Source organism: Nelumbo lutea, chromosome 4 (assembly GCF_056320005.1).
Source record: "Nelumbo lutea isolate HS-2025 chromosome 4, American lotus-T2T, whole genome shotgun sequence".
Classification (NCBI taxonomy): domain Eukaryota; kingdom Viridiplantae; phylum Streptophyta; class Magnoliopsida; order Proteales; family Nelumbonaceae; genus Nelumbo; species Nelumbo lutea.
The window spans coordinates 89,031,137-89,053,709 of NC_142687.1; the positions used below are offsets into that span (position 1 = coordinate 89,031,137).

Sequence of the window (22,573 nt, forward strand, 5' to 3'; positions counted from 1 at the left end):
TACTGTATCAAAGAATTGCTCAAATTAAAAGATTGGGCTGCGTTTAGAAACGATGCAAATAGAGTGTAAATCCCAGGTAAATTTATACCCTGATTCACTTTTGCCTGTATTTGATAACATTACATTTATGTATTGACAAATGATAGAAAATGCATTTTCTAATGTAAATTTACATTGATAATAAGATGTAAAAGTACATCAATAAAAAAGAAGTAAATCTATATTTAAGTAGACTTTTGATAAAAAAAGACATATATTTTATTGGAATTCATGCTTGCATCCATTACACTTATTTGCATTATTTCTAAACGCAACCTTAAGCACTTAAGTGAGGTCCCAAAATAAGTTTATTATTCTCTAACAAGATAGGATAAAGGTTTAAAGATTTGATAATGAGACTCAATGCGGATCGAATCACAGCCCTCATTTGAAGCACTTTTATGAACCAGCAGTCCAACCTACTTTGACACCATTATCTTCTTGAATTTGCACATAAATTGAGTGCCCACTCAACAACAACAACCTACTTATTAAGTCCACCCACTAGGGCTGCAAAACAATGTTGAATTTAGGTAGATCCAAATTTGATTCATTTACATTCATATTCGAGTATTCGAATAGAACTCTTATCCATTACATTTATAATAATCCAAATTGAATTTGGACTGCAATGGGGTATTGAATAATATTTGATAAATTAAATTAAAAATAATCAAAATATTTTTATATTATAATAGCATGAAGTAAAAAATAGTTCTGATACTGTGTACCATGAACAAAATATCTTGAAATTAACTTATATTTTTTTAGAACAAAAAATAACTTATATGTAGGGGTTTTAATAGGTCGGATTTGGGTTGGATCCCATTTTAATCTAAATCAATTTGAACTGATTGGACGGACCTGGATTGGACTGGACCTGGTCCATTTGTAATGGATATATATTGGATTAGATCAGGTTGAACCGATATCCGGTCCATTAAAACAAGATAAGAGTACAAATGTCAATGGACCAGGTTTGGCTTGGACCCAATCTAAATTGGAACCAATTGGAACCAATATCCGGTCTCATTTGAAGCACTTTTGTGACTCCCTTCATGTGGTCATGTAGTGAAAGCTGATGTAGGCGCTCATGTCTCGAACCAATAGAGCGTGGAAAACGGTGACGCACAGGGCGGACCCAACGAGAGCACATGTAGAGCAGAGGCCAACACACATCATAGGGCCAATGGCATGGCTGAATGCAGCGGCCTCGGATGGCCGCACTCCTCAGGGCCAGACCACATCCTGGTCGTCCACGCCCACCTACCTCTAGGCGACCTCAAGTATAAATAGGGGGCAACCCCTCTCAAGGTAAGCATATGGCCTCGAGATTAGTAAGAGCTCCCTTACTCCCTTCGTGGCCTCGTCTGAGCGTCCTAACCTCAAGCCTCATCCACCCTGTGTTGCACCTATACTAACTTAATCGTCAAAGTCTCCGCCTTGGGTACTTACTCGAAGCCTCTACCGTTCTCTCTCTCTCCCTCATTATAGGACTGGTCTATTGGCCCTTAGCCACAACAGACCTCGGACTTTTCAATCAACCCTCCGCTCAGAAGTAAAATTATCTTATTGCCCTTGACTCATCCTAGGCATCAACAAAAGCGATCAAAGACCAATTATGTGAACTTGTCTCAATCTTTTGCTTAAGAGTAAGAACTCTCTTTTGTTGTTTAGTGATGTAAATATTAACTTTATTTCTAGACAGTACAATATCCCATCACATAGGGTAGATCAAGTAGCCAGAGAGAAGCTTAAGGTTGGTTTTAAATGGATGAATAGGATTCAATATGTATACGTGTGTGAGAGAGATATAGTGACAGATTTAAGTAGTTTAGGTCATAAATTGGCAGACCTACACCAGAGGGACCTTGACTCGTGTTAGATCATTGCCTTCTTACGGGATGTTTGTACAGTGGTTTTTTGAGTTGCTGTTGTGCTTTGGGCCCATCAATACAAATTAACAAGAAAGTTGTGTAGAAGTGTCATTTCAACTCCAAAAGTGCATGTGTACGAGAAGCATCAAATTTGACGTTTTAGAAAGAAATGGTAATTTGTATTAATCAACTTAAAAAAATGTCTCACTAGGGGTGTTCAAATTCAGTTGATAAATCAAGAACCAAACTGAATCAAACTGAATAAATTAATTCAGTTCGGTTAATTTGGGTACCAGTTCGGTTTGTTTGTTTGTTTTTTTTTTTTAAATCGGTTTTTGGTCTTAGTTTGGTTTGACTGAAATTTTCAATCGAACTGAAAACGGAATTAATGCTGTTATTTAGTTAAGTATATTAAACATTAATGTTTTATTTAATACTTTATGCTAATTAATTATTATATTTCCCAATAAACAATTTGTCAATTCCCCATTAAGATTTAGGCCCATTCTATTTTTTAATTAATAATAGTTAATTAAAACCTAGACTCATTATTAATTGTTTATTAGTCATTAGTTATTCATTAATCATTACTTATTTTTGAAAATGATTAATAATAGTGAATTCCTACTCTAGCTTTGAACTAATAATAGCTAATTAATTAAAAACCACTGGACTTTGGGGTCATTCTAACTTTTAAATAATAATAATTAATTAATTAAAACCATTTGATGGGGCCATTCTCATGACCCCAAACACTCCCTTATTTTCTTTTCTGATGTGGGTCCATGATTATAAATTACAAGGACCACAGGTAAAATCACAAAAAGCCATCTGTTATATCAACAACCTACTTTTTCACATCCCACCTACCTTTCATTATTGTGCTGATTTTACCCTAAAATTAACATTTCAAACTTGCCCCTTGTCCTTAAAAGTTTAAATAGACTTCTTAGACTCGATATGGAAAGAGTACAATTATAAATATATATAGTATAAATACAAGATTTATATTTGGAAGTGGTGTAAAACCACATCGATGGAGTTTCACACCAAACCTTAAAAAGGTTGTGATCGTTGAGCTTCGAAAAATGTGGCATTTTACATTGATTTTATCTATATACTATTTACATCGATTACCAATTTAAAATTTTAGATGAGGTTTTACATCGATTTATGATGCAAAACTCCACTCCATCCAAACATTGATGAATCTGAACCGAGAGTGGAGTTTTACATCGATTTTAATTTACATTCCATCCAAATGCCAAGAAAACCAAATCAGATTAAATTTCCATCCAAACACTGATAAATCTGAACCGAGAATGGAGTTTTACATCGATCTTAATTTACATTCCATCCAAATGCGAAGAAAATCAAACCAGATTAAACTTTTACCTCGATTCTAAATGCAGCTAGCTTTGTTTTCACTAAACCAAAGCAATAAACCTTCAATTTAGAAACATGTGGAGTAGAATGAACACTTTGATAGATCATATATTAGCTTAACCGGCTAAGAAAATTTTTGGGGGGGTTTTTGCTATTCAGTCCACGGTTACAAACCTTAGCTTTACAGTACAATTAAAGTAGATGCCAGCTTGGAATTGATGCCAATATATGAGTGGATATTAATGTTTAGGTGAAAATATTTAAAATTTTGAATTATTATAAATCTTCAGTGAAATTCAAAATTCTGAAGTGGAGTATAGTCTCTTTTTTTTTAGCCAAATGGGTTCAATACATTAAATATTTTAACTTGTACAAAAATTTAGCAAATACCCAAGTAGACACCATCTTCACTTCTCTTTGTTGGAGAAAGACTATTTTAGAAGATGACTACTTGATAACTGGGACTATTTTTGGATATAGACTCTTTAATCTTATAAGTAAAACACCTGTTACACACTGATTGCACATAAATTGTGTCGGTCGGTTTGAAAAGTAGGTGTCAATTACATACTGGGATTTCGAAAGGCATGACTCTTTCACTTACCAGTCTTACTGGGATCTAGTTAAAATGTCACCCCACTTGCTCAACAACCAGTCTTTTTCAATTCTATAAAGTATCAATCGGAGCTGTGTTTCAGCCTAGCTACTGTATTCTTCACAAACTAGTTGGGCTTCTTGTTCAGACAGACTGACAGAGAGACATGCCGCCGGGATGGGGACCTGGACCAGGAGGGCCACCTCCATCTCCTTTTGGGTGTTTCGATTTCCTTTGTGATGGGATATGCAGACTCATATCGTCATGGTAAGTCAATTCAATGCTGCCTAAAATTTCCTAGCACTCAATCAAATTGTATTGTTTGTTTATATACATTTTTTTGGGAAAATCTATGGTATCGGAAGCATGGTTCAAAGCATCGATACGTATCAGTCCGTATCGACTGATATGTATCATGCTGATGATTTTTTGATACATCCCTCCACGGATTGTATCGAGTCAGATCATGGTTCATAAAGTAGTAATACCAGTTTTGAAAAAAATAAATAGAACTTAAAAAAAAGTATCAATACAGACTGATATGCCCTACTAGTGTATCCTTGAACCTTGACCGGAAGGGTATGATACCACCTGATTGGTCACCCCTTGTGTTATACTGGTTGATTGATTGCAAATTTTTCTGATATCATGTCTTTCTGTAATCATGTAATCATAGTTGAACCGCCCTTTTATATATATATATTCTCTATCTCTTCTATTTGAAATATATTAGAAATTTTGACTAGTTTTATGGCATCTGTACCACCAAGATACTATGGGAGAATGACTGATCAGCCCAGCTTAGAATTTTTAGCCCCACCTTACAGGGGAGTGAATCGTGACCATGGATTGATGTCAAATCTACAGGCAGAATAGGGTTTATAAGGGGAGGGAGGCTGTAATTCAGAATTCTGCAGAATACTTTTTCCAAATACTATAGGGGTATTTTTCAACGTGAATTGTTTTTTCTTGTTGTAAGTTTCAAAAACAAATTAAGAACCATCTGATTTGAAAATAAATTGTTTCTCAGAACAAAAACATGGAAAACTTGTTATTAGTTGTAAATGTATGCTTTTTAATTTCTTTTGTTTTTCAAAACTACAACAAAAAATGTGTTTTTGAATCTCTTATTTGAAAAGCATGATTTTGTTTTAAACCATAGTATATATCTCATTATCTTTCATAAATAATACAATATCTGCACCAGAACACTTGATTCTGTTTTAAAAATCATCATTTTGATGGTTTTAAAAACATAAATTGCTTTTTGAAACAAAAGAAAACAATCCAACTTGCTTTTGCTTGTTAAAACAAATTTATAGTTAAGAATATGTTTTTATTTGTTTGTTGATGTGATAATTACCAAAATAAATGAAAACAAAAACATTTACTTTGTAGAACAACCCAATAAGGCTTTGAATCAAGTCCGGATCTCCTGCCCATGTTTATCGCAGCCACACATGAAGAACATCTCATCCTCTGCATAGTATTATGCAGGGGGAGATGTTCACAAGTCATGGGAATAGTGTATTGTGGGCAGGCATGAGCAGGGTTCTCATGGGCAGACGATCCGGAGTCCTTTGAATCTTACATACATTATGATCATAAGCATTGCAGTTATAGTTGCACGCACCGAGGATGCCTAATTTATAGTTCTAAAGTGCAACATTTACAACATGTAATGTCACAAAGGCCTCAATCGTTTTCCCTTACATAGATAAATATGTTTAAATGTTTCCAAGATTTCATTTATCTAAATAAGTGAGGTTCCAATGTTTTTGTGCACTTTATTTGTGTAAAGAGAAAGGTAAAAGGGAAATCATATTATCATTGCACGGGTAAATTACCTACATAATTGACACTCTCTGTTATCTTAGCTTACCAAATATAACGGCATTTGAAAGTAGGAATTATGATCAATTACCCGTTTGACCAACTAACCTGCAAAAGTACAATTCTTTACTTTTATGGTAGAATTTACACGAGACTAAGGGAAGGGTGTTGCTTTGGTTGCAGCTTTTATGTACTGTGTTGTTGCTGCATCCTACAAGAATGCTGTGGACCACTCTTTGGTGGACCCCCTGGTCCTGGTGGCCCACCTCCACGTCCCTTTTGATCGGGAAGCTCTTTCAATCTATTGTGTATTGATTACTGTTTCGGTGTATGTATGTTTATGGAATAAAAAGGGTAGGAATGAAGTTTTAATTTGTGTGTTTATGTTCATGTCAAATGCACCACTTAATAAGGTATGAAATAAAGTTTACACAAAAAATTTGAAGTATTCAAATTGAAATTTACCAACCGAGGGTTGGTTCGTTGGTGTATGCTTACACACTGACATCAATTAAATCAGTCCTAATGATAATATATAAAATACAGAGATGTTCTTAATGTACATTTGTTGCTCCCGCTTTTTTTCTAGTCATGTTCAAGGTTTGAAAAAAGTGTCATGCAGAAGCGCTACATCTGATACTAGTTAGGGGTGCAAGTGAGGCAGAGAAGATGGGATTTAAGGTCAATTCAGGCCCGGCCCTAAATATTGGGCCTAAGGCCTGAGCTGGACTGGGCCTGAGATTAAGCTTGATCTTTTCAATAATCAAGCCCAGCCTGAACTGAAAATTGACATATTCAGACTTGGGTCAGGCCAAGCTTGATTTAATCAATTGGAATCAAGTGTGCCTCCTAGATCTAGTCGTTTTTTATATTCTCTTTCAAATATTCTATCTTATGGGTAAAAGGGTGCAGGATGTATGAATGTTCATGAGCATAGATAATGTGCTGGAAATCCAGATTAGGGTGTTTGGTTTAATGCTGACCATAGATCACATCTAGCCAAAAGATACTGTAGCCACAGTGTTGCATATCCCGAATATCTTCCCATGAATGAGAACACAAAATACATGAGATATTCCTAATGTGCAGCTGTTAAGATCTTCTGACCAGCAGATTTGGATTCTCCAAGTAGCCCCAAATCTTTGTCGAGCCTTTTTTCTTAAGTTTTATGCAAACATTTTGTAACTGAAAGCAGGAACAGTGATATCTCTTAGCTCTATTAGATGATGTGGGACTAAAGTTCAAAGTATACTCTTCTTATTTATTTATTTATTTTAAATAAAGTAGAGGCTGAAATAAGTCAAACTTCCAGAAAATGCAAATTTGGAGTATTAGTGGCTCATCGATAGTCTGATACATGACAAAATTTTGAACCTTTGTGGGATTAGCGTTGTTCCTATCTATCTGCATTAGGGTAAAAGCAATTTTATCCCAATGAGTAAACTAGGGTTGCAACTTAGGTGGGTTCAGATTGGACTTTTTGTCAATTTTGAATGAGCCCGAATCTACTGTGCAGAATTCTAATTCAAGCATTAACATTTTTTTTTGGGTATTAGCTCACACTTTGAGAAAACAAAAGAAAACCAAAGTCCCCACCTTTGAAATCAGATCAGGTCCCACTCATTTGCAGCCTCACCTTAAAAGAAATTAAGCTTTTTTTTTTTCTACTTTTTATTATTGGGCTAGACAACCACAGAGAATCGCCATTCCCTATACCCATAGGCCCGGTCGGGTTGAGTTAGTTGGACTTAGGCAGGTTGATAATGGTAAGGTTTAAAAGAATTTATATATATTTTCATATAGCCATCTTTTAATGGTCTTTATAGCTCAATTTAAGAGTAGAGTTGATTGAAAATATGTATAGATTTTATTTACAAATGTGCATATATATATATATATGTATATAATTAGAATATATATGTATGTATGTACAAGGTTTTTAAAACTAGATTGGATAGGAAACTGTTATGGGGTCTGGTCTTAGGTCAAACGGTCCAACCATTTGGTCCAAATGGATGATCCGTTCTGATAGAAAAATAAAAAAAATAAAAAAAAGCAAAAAATGATTAAAAACAATTATTCGGATTGATAGTTCAACTGTCCAAATCAGTGGTTCACTGACCAAATCAACAGTTTTTTTACCGAAAAGCAGTTTTAGGGTAAAAAGGAACTAATTAGGTGATCGATTTCCGGTTTTTCCAGTCCGACCATCATGTCCAACCTGATTTTAAAATCCATGAGTATGTATGTATATATGTATTTGTTTAGACAGGGGGTTGAATCCAACCCAGATTAGGTTGGATTGGACTCAATCTAACCTAAGTTTAGGACAGGCCTGAATTTTCTGGCCCAGCCCCTCACCCCACAGCCTAAAAACACACGGGCAGCCCATGTGAAAACTTAGGTTGAATCGAGTTGGGCTCGGGTTGGCCAGCTCAAGTTGCAATCCTACCTAGTGGGGGATTCAATTCAATTCAGATCTCCTACCCATATCTATACACTATACAGCTGTGCATTGGATTCGATTCCCAGTTGAATGAGCCAGCGTACCTCAGTTGGTAAGAAAAGGTCACCTGATTCAAAAAAAATAATCGCTCCCTACTTATTTTTTGGTTCTCGACTGAATGCCTGGTTCTTCCTTGGACCGGGTTTTTTAATCCGATAAAAAAAATTCTATCGTAATATACCAAAAGTATTCATTGATTACTAGAACTACGTAGTAGTTGAAGGTGCAAAAGGCAAACCAATAATGGATAGAAAATAACCGTGACACGAACTGACTACTGAGAAATTTGCATTTGTCTTGGGAAAACGCCAGAGCTAGAATTGCATCGATTCAGTCGCCTCCTTCTTCTCTTGAATATTGGTTCCGTTAAGGAGTTTTTGTCCATTCATTGACATTACCATTGAATCCAAATTTGATTATGTTGAATTTTAATCTCATAAGAGATTAAATCCTATAGGTTTGATTGGTCAATTACATGAGAAATTACACTTATACACTTGATTGAAAAATTAGTTTTTCTCATGTAAAACCCAATTTTGAACTTGTCTTACATTAGAAAATTATAAATTTTGTTTTTAGTATTTTAATAGGAGTTAATTTACATTCCTTAGAAATAGTAGATGAGAGTATGAGAGTTTGATACTGCATATGCGCAATGAGGCACTTTAGAGGCGCACTTTGCTCGCACCTGTGTGGCTCGCAAAGGGCGGCTTTAGTTTTGGTGCGATGTTAACCATTGATGAGATCGACGGTCACGATTCGATCAGGTGTGATCAAAAGGCACAATTCAAAGTTAACAGTAATTAACTGTTAATTACTTTTTAAATAGTCAGAGTGTTTGAATTTGTGACTGTTCAAAGTGCCTTCTTTGAACTAGCACCTACCTTTTATTCATACATCTTCATAAACTATTTAAGGAGTGAATCAGAATCCAAAAACACACTTTTTTCGAAATCCACTTTCTCTCTCTCACAGTCCGATCTGTTACAGTCTCACAGAAGGTTTCTTCGGAGAATTTTCAACTTTACTGATTTTAGATTCTCATCTAAAACTCTATTGTATCTTGGGAACAAATTTGCCTATAATACAACAACAAACTCAATAAAACTGAACGAAGGAAAATAATATTCTAAAGATAATATCTTTAAACGTACGTCAAAGCTTCTCCTCCAAATTTACAATAACCCCTTTTTCTATTAGATTTCGTGACCAAGTACAGTTACGGCGTTATCTGATATCATAGAAAGTAAAAGGACGCTGCTGGAATCTTGTGTTACGACCACTACTTTGGCCATAGCTTTGAGCCTTTGACCGAGAAAGCTGGGGTCGGTTGGTAGAGCCCACGCCAAGCTGGGGTCCACCTGTTAATTCTATCCAGAAACATGTGGCTGGCACTCGATGACCCTAGATCCAATCAGTGGAAGTAGGAAGATTCGTCGTGGTAGGAAGGGGATGAGATCAGAATCGTCACCGCCACGGATCAATCCCATAACGTCTCGTCGCCGTTTACCACTTTATTGAAGCTTATCGATAAATTTTGAGATTAATAAAATGGAGATATCCAAGCAAAAAAGGTCGGTCATGTTAGAAAACTTACAATTGGATTGGACCGCACGGTTTCCGTTTACAATTTTCAAACTGGACCACAGCCCTTATGGTTAAAGCATTCCACCCGTTTTGTGTTTTGTCTTTGGCCGGTTTCGTATTCTCTATCGTTAGTCCTCATCCCATCAAAGATAGAGAGAGATGATAGCAATTCAGTTTTCTTATTTAAGAAGAAAATTCAAACAGAAAGACTTCCATTGTGTTTGGTGTGAGTCACATTTGTTCAGCTGCTGATGCATCAAATAAAAAAACACCAACCTTAATTATTGATGCAAAATTTGCACCATCTTCTTCTTCTTTATGCATGGGATTATATTATTAGAGTTCAAATCAGCCCCCTATAATATTCCATAGCATATTTCCGCCATGTATTGAAAACATCTCCCAATGATAGTATTAGATATGATGAGGGTATCATTGGGAGATATTTCCAATACACAGTGGGGATGTGCTGTGGGAAACTATCTTGTGGGGGGGCTGATTTCGACTCATATCATTATACCTTCTGTTCTTATATTTTTGTTACTCTAAAAAATAGAGAGAATTACTGATTAGTATCTTGTACTTTGGATTTAGTGTCATTTTAATCTCTAAACTTTAAAGCTTACCATTTGGTATCTAAACTTTCAAGACATGTCAATCCAGTACCCGTCGCTAATCAGCCCATTAACTAGTCATTGAGTGGCATTTGAAAAGACACAAATGCCCTTCAAATGTCATCTAATTCTCTTTATCAACCATCTAAAAGTTGACAAAAAAAAAAAAAAACACAATCCCAAGTCCTTGGTTATTTTATTCAAAAAAGTTGGGTCACCAGAATACCCACTAAAATGCAACCCCAACTTTCCCTAAAAAATAAACCCTTCATCCTGCCTTAATTTTCTTTAACATAAAATGGGAACCACACCATTTCATTTTTCACAAACAAATAAAACAGTCAAATCTGAAGCAAAATTAAAATAGAATTTGCACTCCCGGTCCCCTACACTTACATTAATGCAAATGATGTTTGTACTACAAAATCACTTAAATTTCTCTCTACCCAAAAGCCTTCCTTAACCCTCCTCTAAGAGTCTAGACAGGTCTCTTTACCAAAAATGGGTTTCCCATGATGACAAGATATCTTCACTCTGATCAGTCTTCATGTATCCAGAAAATAATGCAGATCTACATAATTAAGAGGATAGTTTTGGTATGTTTTGTTCCATTCATGGTCACTCTCTCCATGATTTTGACCATTTACCAAATGGGTCTCTTATACTTCTCCACAATGGTTTGCACTTTCACTTTTCATGTATCTCCTTTACTATGATCAGCTGCTCATCCCTGAAACACTTTTGATTTCTTTTTCTCTATTGTTGATTGTTCACAAGGACCATTCTCATTCTGGGCTTGCTTCGTATGGCAGGAAATTCCTGGTCCTAACAGTAGCAATCTTTGACATGGACTTATTCAATGGTGGGTCGCCTTCCTCTTCACAAAAACATGTGGTAGATGTAGATCAAAGAGCAACTCATCTCTTGCAATTAAGGAACCCTGATACAGTCATTATTTTCTAACTCTTATTGTATGAATTGATTATGAAAACTACTTGGAGAGTCCATTTATGGATGCCTTCCAAAATTCTTGTTCACATTTCACGTCACAGCATGGATCTCATCTCTCTTGGTTCCATAGCAAATTTGAATGTGTGACAACGTGTAAGATAGGGATATCCACATCACTCAATCATTCTCAGGCTACTTGTCTAGTTCCACCAACGTCATCATGCAAGAATCCACTTCTCCTGGGACGTGGCCCAAGTTTAGTTCATTAATTAAGTCCATATATATATATATGTATGTATGTATGTATGTATGTATATATACATATATATTAATCAATCTATACAGGTTAGTGAGGGTTTGTAAGTTTCAGGCAAATGTTAGGGATCTTGAGGTGATATCCCGGAGGGGAGAAGCTTTGGATGTTGGGGGCCAACAGCATATGCTGTTTGAGAATTTTTTGGGAATACCAGTTACCAAGGTAAAATAGTAATTGTCCATATTTTCTTTTGACCATAAGAAAATAGGAGTGTCTAGAGAGTTGTAACCTTGAAAAAAGCTCGCATGTTTATAGGGGAGGGTAGTGTTTTCAATCTGTTGTTGATATGGCTAGTCGAACTGTTCAAACTGTCAGATTCTGGGTTCAGTTCAGTCAAGGCCTGTTAGACGGTCAAAACTATTGACTTGGTCAAGAATCGTTCGACCATTGACCCATTCGACCTGGTCACCAGGTTGTAGGTTGCACGCTTAATGTATACAAACTTTAGGAGGCTATAACTTTGCACTATGATGTATGATTGTGGTGATTTTTTTTTTTTTAGAAAACTTTTCGATATCTGTATTTCAAGGTGTCGTAGGCACCTTACCCAGCTATTTTCAGAAAAAAAAACTTTTTTTGACCTTAAATTGCAAATTTTAATATATTTTATAAATTAAAAATATAAATTAAATATAAAAATACATATAACATATAAAACATATTTATACATAATTTACTAATAAAATACATATATGATTTAAACCATTCGACCTAGACAGTTGACCAATGACCCGTAACATAGAGGCAAAAATGATTCAGCTTCGATTTTAAAACATTAGGAGAAGGAGCTGTTAGACGTAGGAGTGATATATCTCGTAATGATTCCCCATTTCGAACCGCTTCCTCTGCTCGTAGCAGGCAAGTTGGACTTGGGATCACCTGCCAACAACACATGCCAACCCTCTCCAACATGATCGTACACTACGCATGTCACTATGAGACTGGGACCCATCTCACATGTGTGGTACTAGATTGTATTGGGAGGGTGTTGGAACGTGTTCTGTTGTCAGGTGATGCTATTCGAAAAGTTGTGCACGAGCCACCGTTTCGTCCGTATTAAGCGCAAGAGTTAATGGCCAGCTGTTACCCTTACTCTTTCAGGTGGATTGACCGAATTACCCTTTGAAGTGGAACACGTGTCACCTCTTCATTGGCGTAATTCGCTTGGCTGCATCGGAATTCATTTCTAAATTAAATGCTTTTGATTTTTCATTTTTGTGATGATCAGGTGTGAGTGCGGGTCTGCTCTATATTAGCTTCAAAAAACAAACTAAGGCAAATACATTGTTCCTCGGTATAAAAATAATACATAAGGCTCAGTTTGGAAGGATGTACACTGAGCCCAAATGTTAGTTAACTGAATATCATACAATAAAAAATTGCAGACAGAATTTGCATTTTGCATGATTTTGGCATATTAAATTAGATTTATAATCTCATTTAAAAAACCCAATTTAGTAAATTCCAATGACAGTGTTTATAAACTTGGACACATAAATTTTAAGAAATTAAACATTGTTGCAACCCTATTAATTTAAATACCAATGACAAGTAAATATATACAACTAAATACCTTATTATTTTATCCAACTTAACTAAGAAATTATTTGTAATCTTAACTAAAATGTATAAATTTTAATTCAACTCATATTTTAGTTAAAATTCAAAATTATAAGCAACACAGGATGTGCTACATAACAGTCAATATTATATACACTTAATAGGCATTCACAATTTTACATATATCCATTTATAGGGCTTTCATTTGACCGAAGATTGTTCCAATCTGATTATGTTAGATTTTTTTTTTGGTAATTCGATAAAAGGGCTACACAAGATAGGGGTAACATGCCTCTAAAAATCACAAAAATAAGATAAAAAAAATTATTGACTGGGAACATTTGATGCCATTCTCCAATCTTTCTAACAGGAAATTCCTCTATGATGTTCTTAAATCTCCATGGGTCAATTTTCTTCAAGAGTGATGACAATTTTCCAATCTCCCTTAATGGTGATATAATGATCTTTGATTTTCACAAACTAGCGGGGACCCGTGTGATGCATGGAAAGATCTAAAAGATTGAATAATTTTATTTACTATTAATTAATTGATAAATTTATAATCAAAGTTTGTCGTTAATTAACTAAAAGTATTCAAAGTTATTGTTAATATTTAAAATTTTAATAATTGTATTTTCATTTAATATTGAATTAGAGAAAATAATTATTGTTAATTTAATATGAACAAATAATTTTTAATAAATTTAATTTTATTAATCATTTGTAGTAATTTTAATAATTGTTATTATTTTCATTATTTTTAAATAAATAAATTACAAAGCTAACATTTTTAGTAATTTCAATGGCAATGGGGTGGGCTTGGGGCGCAACACTCCACCCCTGTCCCCGCCCTGTAGTCAATACACTCTACCCCATCCCTGCCCCGTCCCCAGTGTTAGGTGGGTTCAAGGCAAGGCACCCGCTCCCTATTAGGGACGAGGAATCCTCGAATTGCCCTGCCTCATCCTTAGAATCAGGCGAGTTCAAGGCAAGGCACCCACTTTTCATCAAGGATGGGGAATCCTCAAATTTTCCCTGCCCCGTCCCTAGTGTCGGGTGGGTTCAAGGCAAGACACCCATTCCCCGTCAACCCAATATTCAATATGATGACAAAAATGATAAAAAATATATACTGAGTATCAACCACACCACATGATAAATTTTTCTAAAAATACACTAAATTGTTTTTAATTTTCAAAAATGTAATCTTATGAAAATTTATTACATTTATGAGTAGGCTCGGCTCATTTACACCCTTGGGGTAAATAATAAAGTAGGAGTTTTTGATGGTTGATTCTACGACCTGGTAAATTAAATTGTATCTCACTTACTCTTTTACCATAGGTTTTTTTTTTTCTTTTATTTTGTGATTCTATCTTTCCTTACTATATAGTATGGATACTTTTTTTGGTTTCACGTAAAAATTAAATCAAAACCTATGCTAAATAATAAAAACATTTGCTTTCATTTTTGTGTAGGCCATAAAAATTAAATCACAATATTTTACTAGCATCATATTATATAGGATTTTTTCCCACTCTTACACTTTTATCCTTACAAATGTTCATGTATATCATGTACCCAACTTGTGTCTATTAATAAAATTAGTTTAAAAGTTGCACATATATAGGTTCAGGTTATTTGGAGTTAATTTTATTGATAATATGATATTTTGGTCATTTTTAATTTAATTTATCAATACTATTCGATATCCAATTACAATCTAAAAATTCGAACCAAATCCGATATAAATCCGATGGATAAGATTCGGTTCAAATCTAAGTATCGACTAATCAAATTCGGATCTGGATAGGATCAATTATTTGCAGTTGCAACCTAGCTTCATTTATTAAATTCTATATATAGGATAGGGCACATTTGGCCATGTATCAGCTCCTCCATTTTAGCTTAATTTCTTATAAGTTTTTTTCAAATATCTATACAGAATAAGAAATGATTTAATCACTAATAATTTAACAATAAATATAACATTAAATAAAAATAGATTGAAGAAACAGGATTCATGTAGTCAACCTCATGTAAGGCATAGACGATGACAATAATGATGACGTGCATGAATCAGAAAATTCTGAACATAGAATCATCTTTTGGGGCCCAAAAGAAGAGGCCCACATGTTCCCTATTCACCCATTGTTCCTACATGGGCATGTTGTCATGTTCCCACAAGCTAAGCCCATGCCATGTGTCCAATTGAAGCCCAATTCATGGCAACGCTCCAATAGATGATAGTGAGGCCATGGGCCATATTGAAATGGAATGGAGGAGTGAACACAGAGCACATGGGCACTGGGCAGTAGAGAACAAAGATGAACTGAATCAATGCAATTATAGGAGCAGATGAGGACCAGCCTCAACTTAAACGGCCTAACCGAATTCCATCCATGACTCTTTATGTCATGGCACACGGAAATTGGGACCCAGTTTTTCCAATCTTGTGGACTCCGTTAACCGTTAGTCACTATCCAGGGGCGTCGATCACGGTTTCTCTTTCCTTCATTCTTTCCAACTGTTGCCTCTTGAGTCTTGATCACCTACTCGTTGCACTGGACATTTGGGCTCTTTTATTTATAATAATAATAAAATAATAATAATAGTCAGAATTTTGAAATTCTTATGTTTATAAATTATTCATTTTTTATGAGGAAAATTTTGAAGTATTATTAGAGTTGGATAAAATAAATTATTTATTTACATATACTAAAAATATTAATTAAATAATTAAAAAGAAATTTTTTTGTAAAATATTAAAACTTGAATATTTTTATTAGGGTCCAAGAGTTTGAATTTTGAGAGAGCCGGAATTGCTGAAATTTAGAACCTAATCCCAGACGTCAATTTTGAGACCGCATATATACTTTCGGTTGAAAAAACGTAGGCTCTGTTTGGATTAATTTCTGTTTCTGAGGTTTGGGATGTGGAAAATTATTTTTCAAAGCAAAACTCAGGCCCTGTTTGGAAAAGTTTTAGCTTTCGATCTTTGGATGGTAGAAAACAGAAAATCAGCCAAAAAGGAAATGTTTTGAGCATTTGGTAATAGTTGGTTTTAAAAACATAAGAAAAAACTGAAAAGGAAACTCTTTTAAAATAAAATTTGAACTTGATTAGGGTTCATGCCTTTTCCTTTTGGGTTTAAAAGCACAAATCTTGAAGCTCATCTAAACACAACACAACACAACACTGATTGGGTTTTCATATTTATGAGCCTGTTTGGGAGGGATTCTGTTTTGGAGGTGAGTTAGGTTAATTGAACTGTGATCATTAAACACCAGTGTTCCGGATAAATTATTCAAAGTAACTTTAGCGACTGTTTGGCATCGTTGCCGTTTCCTGGAGCAACGATGCCACATTAGCACCACATAGGAAAAAACGGTGCTCTAGGAAATGGTCATCTGTTTGGAACTGTTTTTCCATAAAAAATGGTGCTTCAAGTCATGTCTTGGAAATTTGAAGGCATAGCTTGGAGCAACACCGAATTTAACGCTTCATGGAGCTGTAGCTCATTGCTGCCAACAGGACAATGATATGGTGCTGAATAATAAAACATCCTGCCTAATAGTAATGATTCCAAACAAAAAAAAAAAGACAAAAATAATACTTCCAACAATGTTACAACTCCAACATCCATACCAAACATATAGATAATTTATAGAGTTCACTTTAGCTATGGCAATGTAATAATGATAGGTAAAAGTAGAAAATCATAGCCTTAAAAGTAACCCCATAAAAAAAATTACTCTATCTAATTCAACGTGGAGTTATGGCAACAAATCAAATCAAAAGATTTGTTAAGGGTTGTAATTTATAGTCATATTTATTGTGTTCGGAACATCAATATAAATTTCATGCAGGGTCAATTCGGAATATCAATAATAATGGTGCTGCTGCGTGCGTACACCACTAATAACCCTATTTTCATCAATAATTATAAGAATCTATTCTATATAAATACTAAACTAAATCAACGAACCTCTCAAAGGCCAACTTGCTTTCAAATAAAATGTATTTTATGCCATTATTATTTACTGCAACAAGTACATAATTGTGACTTGTGACTTGGAGCGAGGTAAGTGGTAGACCCCACCAGCTGAGTAAGATGCGATGCATGAATAGGGTCCACCATTTATTCTTTCCTCTGGATATGTGGCTGGCAGTTAACACTCCTGACTATGCCGGGACCCACTCATTCGCTCGTCCTGCTACATTGGAGATTGCCTTGCCAACGCCAGAAACGTAGCCGCATAGAACAATTTTCAATCGTTCGATCATTCTTCCCTTTACCCGGCCCAAACCCCAAAGCTCCAAAGATGAAAGATGAAACCTTCCACTCCACAACCTCTCGTGGCGTAGGACGTGGAGTTTCCCTTTTCGTCTTGTATACTTCAAACTTCAAAACGGCAGGCCACTGGCTGCTCACATGTGACACCCGAGAAACAGACAATTTTGGTTTTATTTCACTGTTTTTGGTGGGTCCCCTCCATAGTTGACACGTGGACACCATGGGTTGTGGAGAAGAACGAAAGATTCCAATCGAACAGCCCTCACTTCGGATCCGAATCCATCACATCACGTCGCGTCTTGTTACACGGTTGAGATTGGCTTATCCAGATAAGAGTAAGATAGTCTTGACCGTAAGATGGACGACACGTTCATACGGAAAGTCGCCAACACACGCGTTTTCTTTCCTGGTGTCGGTGATCAACGGCGACGGAATCACGGCTAAACCCGCAACTCGAGGCGCTTGTAGCCTTGTTGTATTGCGTGGACCTGAGTCAGCGTGCCGATCCAACTTCGAACGCGCCGCGCCGACAACCCGGTGTGGATGAGTTCGAACTTCGAATCGTCTATCCTACAAGGCTACAATGGTAGCACTTTGCCACGTGGCAATGTGCCTCTCCCCGTCCGCATGCTTTTGCTCTAGGAAAGTCTCCGGCCACAGAAGCATCTGACGGTTCTAACCTTTTGGCTTTTGCGCTTTCCACGTAGACTCACCTGCCTCGTTTTTCCATATCCACAGAAATATCCTCTTCCCTCCAAGTATCAGGATAAAATATTCCCGATTCCCAAAATTACCATAATACCCCTGGGAAATGGGAATCCTCCGAGTTGTGCTCCAAGTTCCAAATCGCTGGAGTGGATATGGATGGCCCAGGCCAGAATGGCGGGATATTCTCTCACAGCCTCTCAGGATTGATTATAAGAAACATCAAAGAAAATATTCCAATTCTGCGGTTCGGATTCATCCTCTATAAACTGCCTAGCTAGGCGTATAGATGTAAATGAGCATTAGGATATGGATATTTTATTTTCAATTTCTGGATAAAATGGTGAATTTGAGCAAACATAATTGAATCAAAAATCCTATGGCTGCACGTGGCGTTTCTAGTAGAATTCTACGTTTTTTTCCGAAATGCCGCTGGCCTCCCTTGCTGCTTCTATATAAGGGTGGCTTTGCTTCACGGCTTGAACCACCGTGAGCAACCACCTGAAACAAAGAACGAAGCTTCCGATTTCATTTAGAAGTAACCTTTCTGAGGTTAACACCTTCTTTATCCTACTTATTCTTCCCAGATTGCCTTACGGGCTACAAACCCAGTTTGCTTTCTGATATTTTTCTTCCGAAAAGGCTTCATTCCGCAGATTATTACCTGAATTTTGGTAGATTTTGAGGTCTCTTTGATCTTTGGTTCCTTGAAATATCTGTCTCTCATTACTGTCTATAGTTTTTCGACTTGGAAAAGTTTCCTTTTATTGTGAGTTGAGATTGAGATGGAGGTCTCAGTAGTTGGATGTTCTCAGGCGAAGATAGGAAAGACCGAGTTAGCTCCCCGGGAACTTGGGTTTTTTAGTTCGAAGCAGGTCTTCTCTAGAAAATTGGGGATTTCTTTTGATCCGGAGAAGAGATGGTGGAAATCTGGAATTCAAGTCAGTCTCAAGGCAACCCAACCGGAGGTCTCTCGATCGGAAAAAATTGCTGGAGACACAACAGCCATGGCTAGAGGATCCAAGCTTGTAAGTGTTCTGTTTTCTTCCCCCCCCCTTTTTTTTTCCTTTGGTGCTTCTCACAACTAAGATCTCGAATTTGATTCGATTGATTTAGCTCTGTGAATCACCCTTCTTTTTTTTTTCCCCTATAAAATCCCAAAACCTCTGCGTTTTCTATACTGATGATTCCTGTCTCTCGATTAACTGTACAAAACATGGTATCTCCGGCGAACTCAGTATTAGGCTATTTTTGCACGTTAGTCAGTGAGGGTTTAGTTAGACTATTAATCTTTGTAATCTTTTAATTTCCCGATTCCCGCCGTTCAGAAACCGTTCGATTGTGATTAGTAAACCTCTGAATTCTGAAATTGGCTTTTGTAGAGTGATTAGTAACCTCTGGATCATAACCAACCATTTGATTTGATCCGATCAGATCAAAGTCCTCATTTCTGCGTGATGTGTTTCATGTATCACAACTTATGAATCAAGATTTCCTGTTCAATTTCATGGTTTACAGTTCTGCTAGTCTCTGTATGTATACCAACCGTTTGATTTGTGTCTACAGGAAGAGGAGGGATTAAGCTTATTTGTTGGGCTTCCTTTGGATGTTGTCTCCGACGGCAAAACAGTCAACCATGTGAGAGCAGTTGGGGCAGGGCTGAAAGCTCTGAAGCTCTTGGGAGTGGATGGGGTTGAATTCCCAATCTGGTGGGGGGTAGTCGAGAAGGAAGGCCGGGGGAAGTACGAGTGGTCTAGCTACCTTGAACTTGCAGAGATGATCCGTGACGCAGGTCTCAAGATTCGGGTCTCCCTCAACTTCCATGCCTCCAAGCAAGCAAAGATCCCACTCCCTGACTGGGTGTCAAAGATTGGTGAAGCACAGCCGGACATTTTCTTCAACGACCGGTCAGGACGGCGGTTCAAGGAATGTTTGTCGTTGGCCGTCGATGAATTACCAGTCCTTGATGGGAAGACTCCAGTTCAAGTTTACAAGGAATTTTTGCAGAGCTTCAAGTTTTCATTCTCTGGTCTCATGGGCTCTACAATCGTGGTAAGCACTAAGTAACCAACCTTTAATTCTGAGCAACCCATCTTTATTTATTGGAACAATGGCTCTAATCCATGGCTGCTCTGTGATTTTCAGGATGTCTCAGTGAGTCTGGGTCCAGATGGTGAGCTCAGATACCCTTCCAGACCATCTGCAAAAGGTAACAAGCTTATGGGAGCAGGAGAATTCCAGTGTTATGACAAACACATGCTGAGCCAGCTCAAACAACACGCTCACGCGACCGGAAACCATTACTGGGGCCTCGCCGGTCCCCACGACGCCCCCAATTTTGATCAGTCACCCTTTTCCAACAACTTCTTCAAGGAGAAAGGAGGCTCATGGGAGACTCCATACGGAAATTTCTTCCTCACATGGTACTCAAACCAACTCATCTCCCATGGCAACCGCCTGCTCTCCCTCGCCTCCACCACATTCAGTGACTCTCCTGTGACTGTGTCTGCCAAAGTCCCCGTCTTGCATTCATGGTACAAGACCCGCTCCCACCCTGCCGAGCTGACGGCTGGTTTCTACAACTCTGCCAACAGAGATGGTTATGATGCCATAGCTGAGATGTTTGCAAAAAATTCATGCAGCATGATAGTGCCAGGGATGGACCTCTCTGATGCAAACCAACCAAAGGAATCGCTCTCCAGCCCTGAGTCATTGCTCTCTCAGATCAAGAAGGCATGCTTAAAGCATGGTGTACTGGTTTCTGGGGAGAATTCATCAGTTTCTGGAGTTCCTGGGGGATTAGAACAGATTATGAAGCATCTGTCAGGGGAGAATGCAGTGGTTGTTGATTCATTCACTTATCAGAGGATGGGAGCTTATTTCTTCTCACCAGAACATTTTCCTTCTTTCACAGTGTTCGTGAGGAACCTCAACCAACCCGAGTTACAGTCTGATGACCTACCCACAAGCGATGGAGAGGATTCTTTATCTTTGCCGAAGGCTTCTGAATCAGGGAAGAAGCTCCAGGCGCAACTCTCTTAGAAGAGATGAGAACATTGCTCATGTAAATACTAAATAGAGAACAATTAATTAAGATAGAGAATCAATATATTGATAGCAAGCATTGTATAGGAAGAGAGGACTTGGTAAACAAAAAGGCATGAGATATATTATTTATTAGAACATGATTAATGATATTATTGTTGTTATAATAAAAGTATCTTTCTCAATTTCAGAATCCAATTCATCAGAAATTTCAAATTTGGTGCCAAAACCATCTCAATATTTCATCTCTGGTTTTTGGTTCCTACCCGGTTAGGGAATTAGGCCAAAGTAGTCTAGCGGATGGGAATATCAAGTGAAGTAACAAGGTTTGAATTGACATTAGTGGGGTCCCAACAACCCTAGAAGGCCCTCAAGACTTCGAACAGAGAGAAATTTTGGAAATATTCGGTCACCGGTGTGTGCATCTTAAAAACTTGAAAAGGAACTCCATTGGAAAAGAGTAAGATACAATGGTTCAAAGAGGGTGATTGAAACACCTGTTTCTTTCACCTCTCCACTGTTATAAGGTCAGATGGTTAACTCTCTTGCCAAAATAGAATATGTTCTTTTAAATTATTAATAATTTTGCATATGTTTTACACGTGATAATTCTAAATGATGATAATGATAATAATAATATATCTAAATTTTTTTATAAATATGTATTTTTTATTTTTTGCTTTTTATTATTAATCGGATGCAAATTGCAAAATCAGAATCTGATTATATAAACATCTCATTCAAATATATGATGATAATTGACGAGCCTACTTACTTGGCTAGATTTTTTTTAATCATTTTATGTATCTTTTTTTTGTTCATTTATCAAAGAAATATAAAATTTAAATAAAAAAATTGAATAAGGTAAAAAGTAGTAATTCAATTTATAATTTAAACATCATAATTAAATACGGACTAAATTCAAAATTGAGTATTTTATTCAAAAGAAAGTTTTATAATCTTATTCATATTTTTAATGGTAGTGCAAAATATAAAATCATTGATGTGTTCAATTTTTTCTATGTATAAATATATATATTTTTTTCTAATATGTCACACTTGCTTCTTGTTTAATATGATAATTATATAATATTATACATGTGCCTAAATGTTCTTTTGCAAAATTTATGTATTTTTTATTTTATTAATTATTATTATTTATTTATGGCATTAAATGTTAATGCATTTGACCCAAAAGTTGAACTATTGATTTTTGCCAAACAATAAAATAATTTTGTTTTTTGTCATTTCTAAATTATGTA

General features: G+C 36.3%; 1 protein-coding gene and 1 long non-coding RNA gene across 2 annotated transcripts; both read left to right on the plus strand.

Annotated features, from left to right (window-relative positions):
- Positions 1-4,010: 4,010 nt before the first annotated feature.
- On the plus strand, positions 4,011-6,184 carry LOC148861654 (uncharacterized). The gene is made up of 2 exons (XR_016112480.1): positions 4,011-4,164; positions 5,914-6,184. It is a non-coding gene; the product is annotated as an uncharacterized LOC148861654 (long non-coding RNA).
- A 12,447-nt stretch (positions 6,185-18,631) lies between these two features.
- On the plus strand, positions 18,632-21,496 carry LOC148861655 (inactive beta-amylase 9-like). Its single transcript, XM_088982804.1, has 3 exons — positions 18,632-19,294; positions 19,833-20,318; positions 20,412-21,496. The coding sequence occupies exons 1-3, from the start codon at positions 19,052-19,054 to the stop codon at positions 21,306-21,308; spliced, it is 1,626 nt and encodes a 541-aa protein (XP_088838930.1). The 5' UTR covers positions 18,632-19,051; the 3' UTR covers positions 21,309-21,496.
- Positions 21,497-22,573: the final 1,077 nt, after the last annotated feature.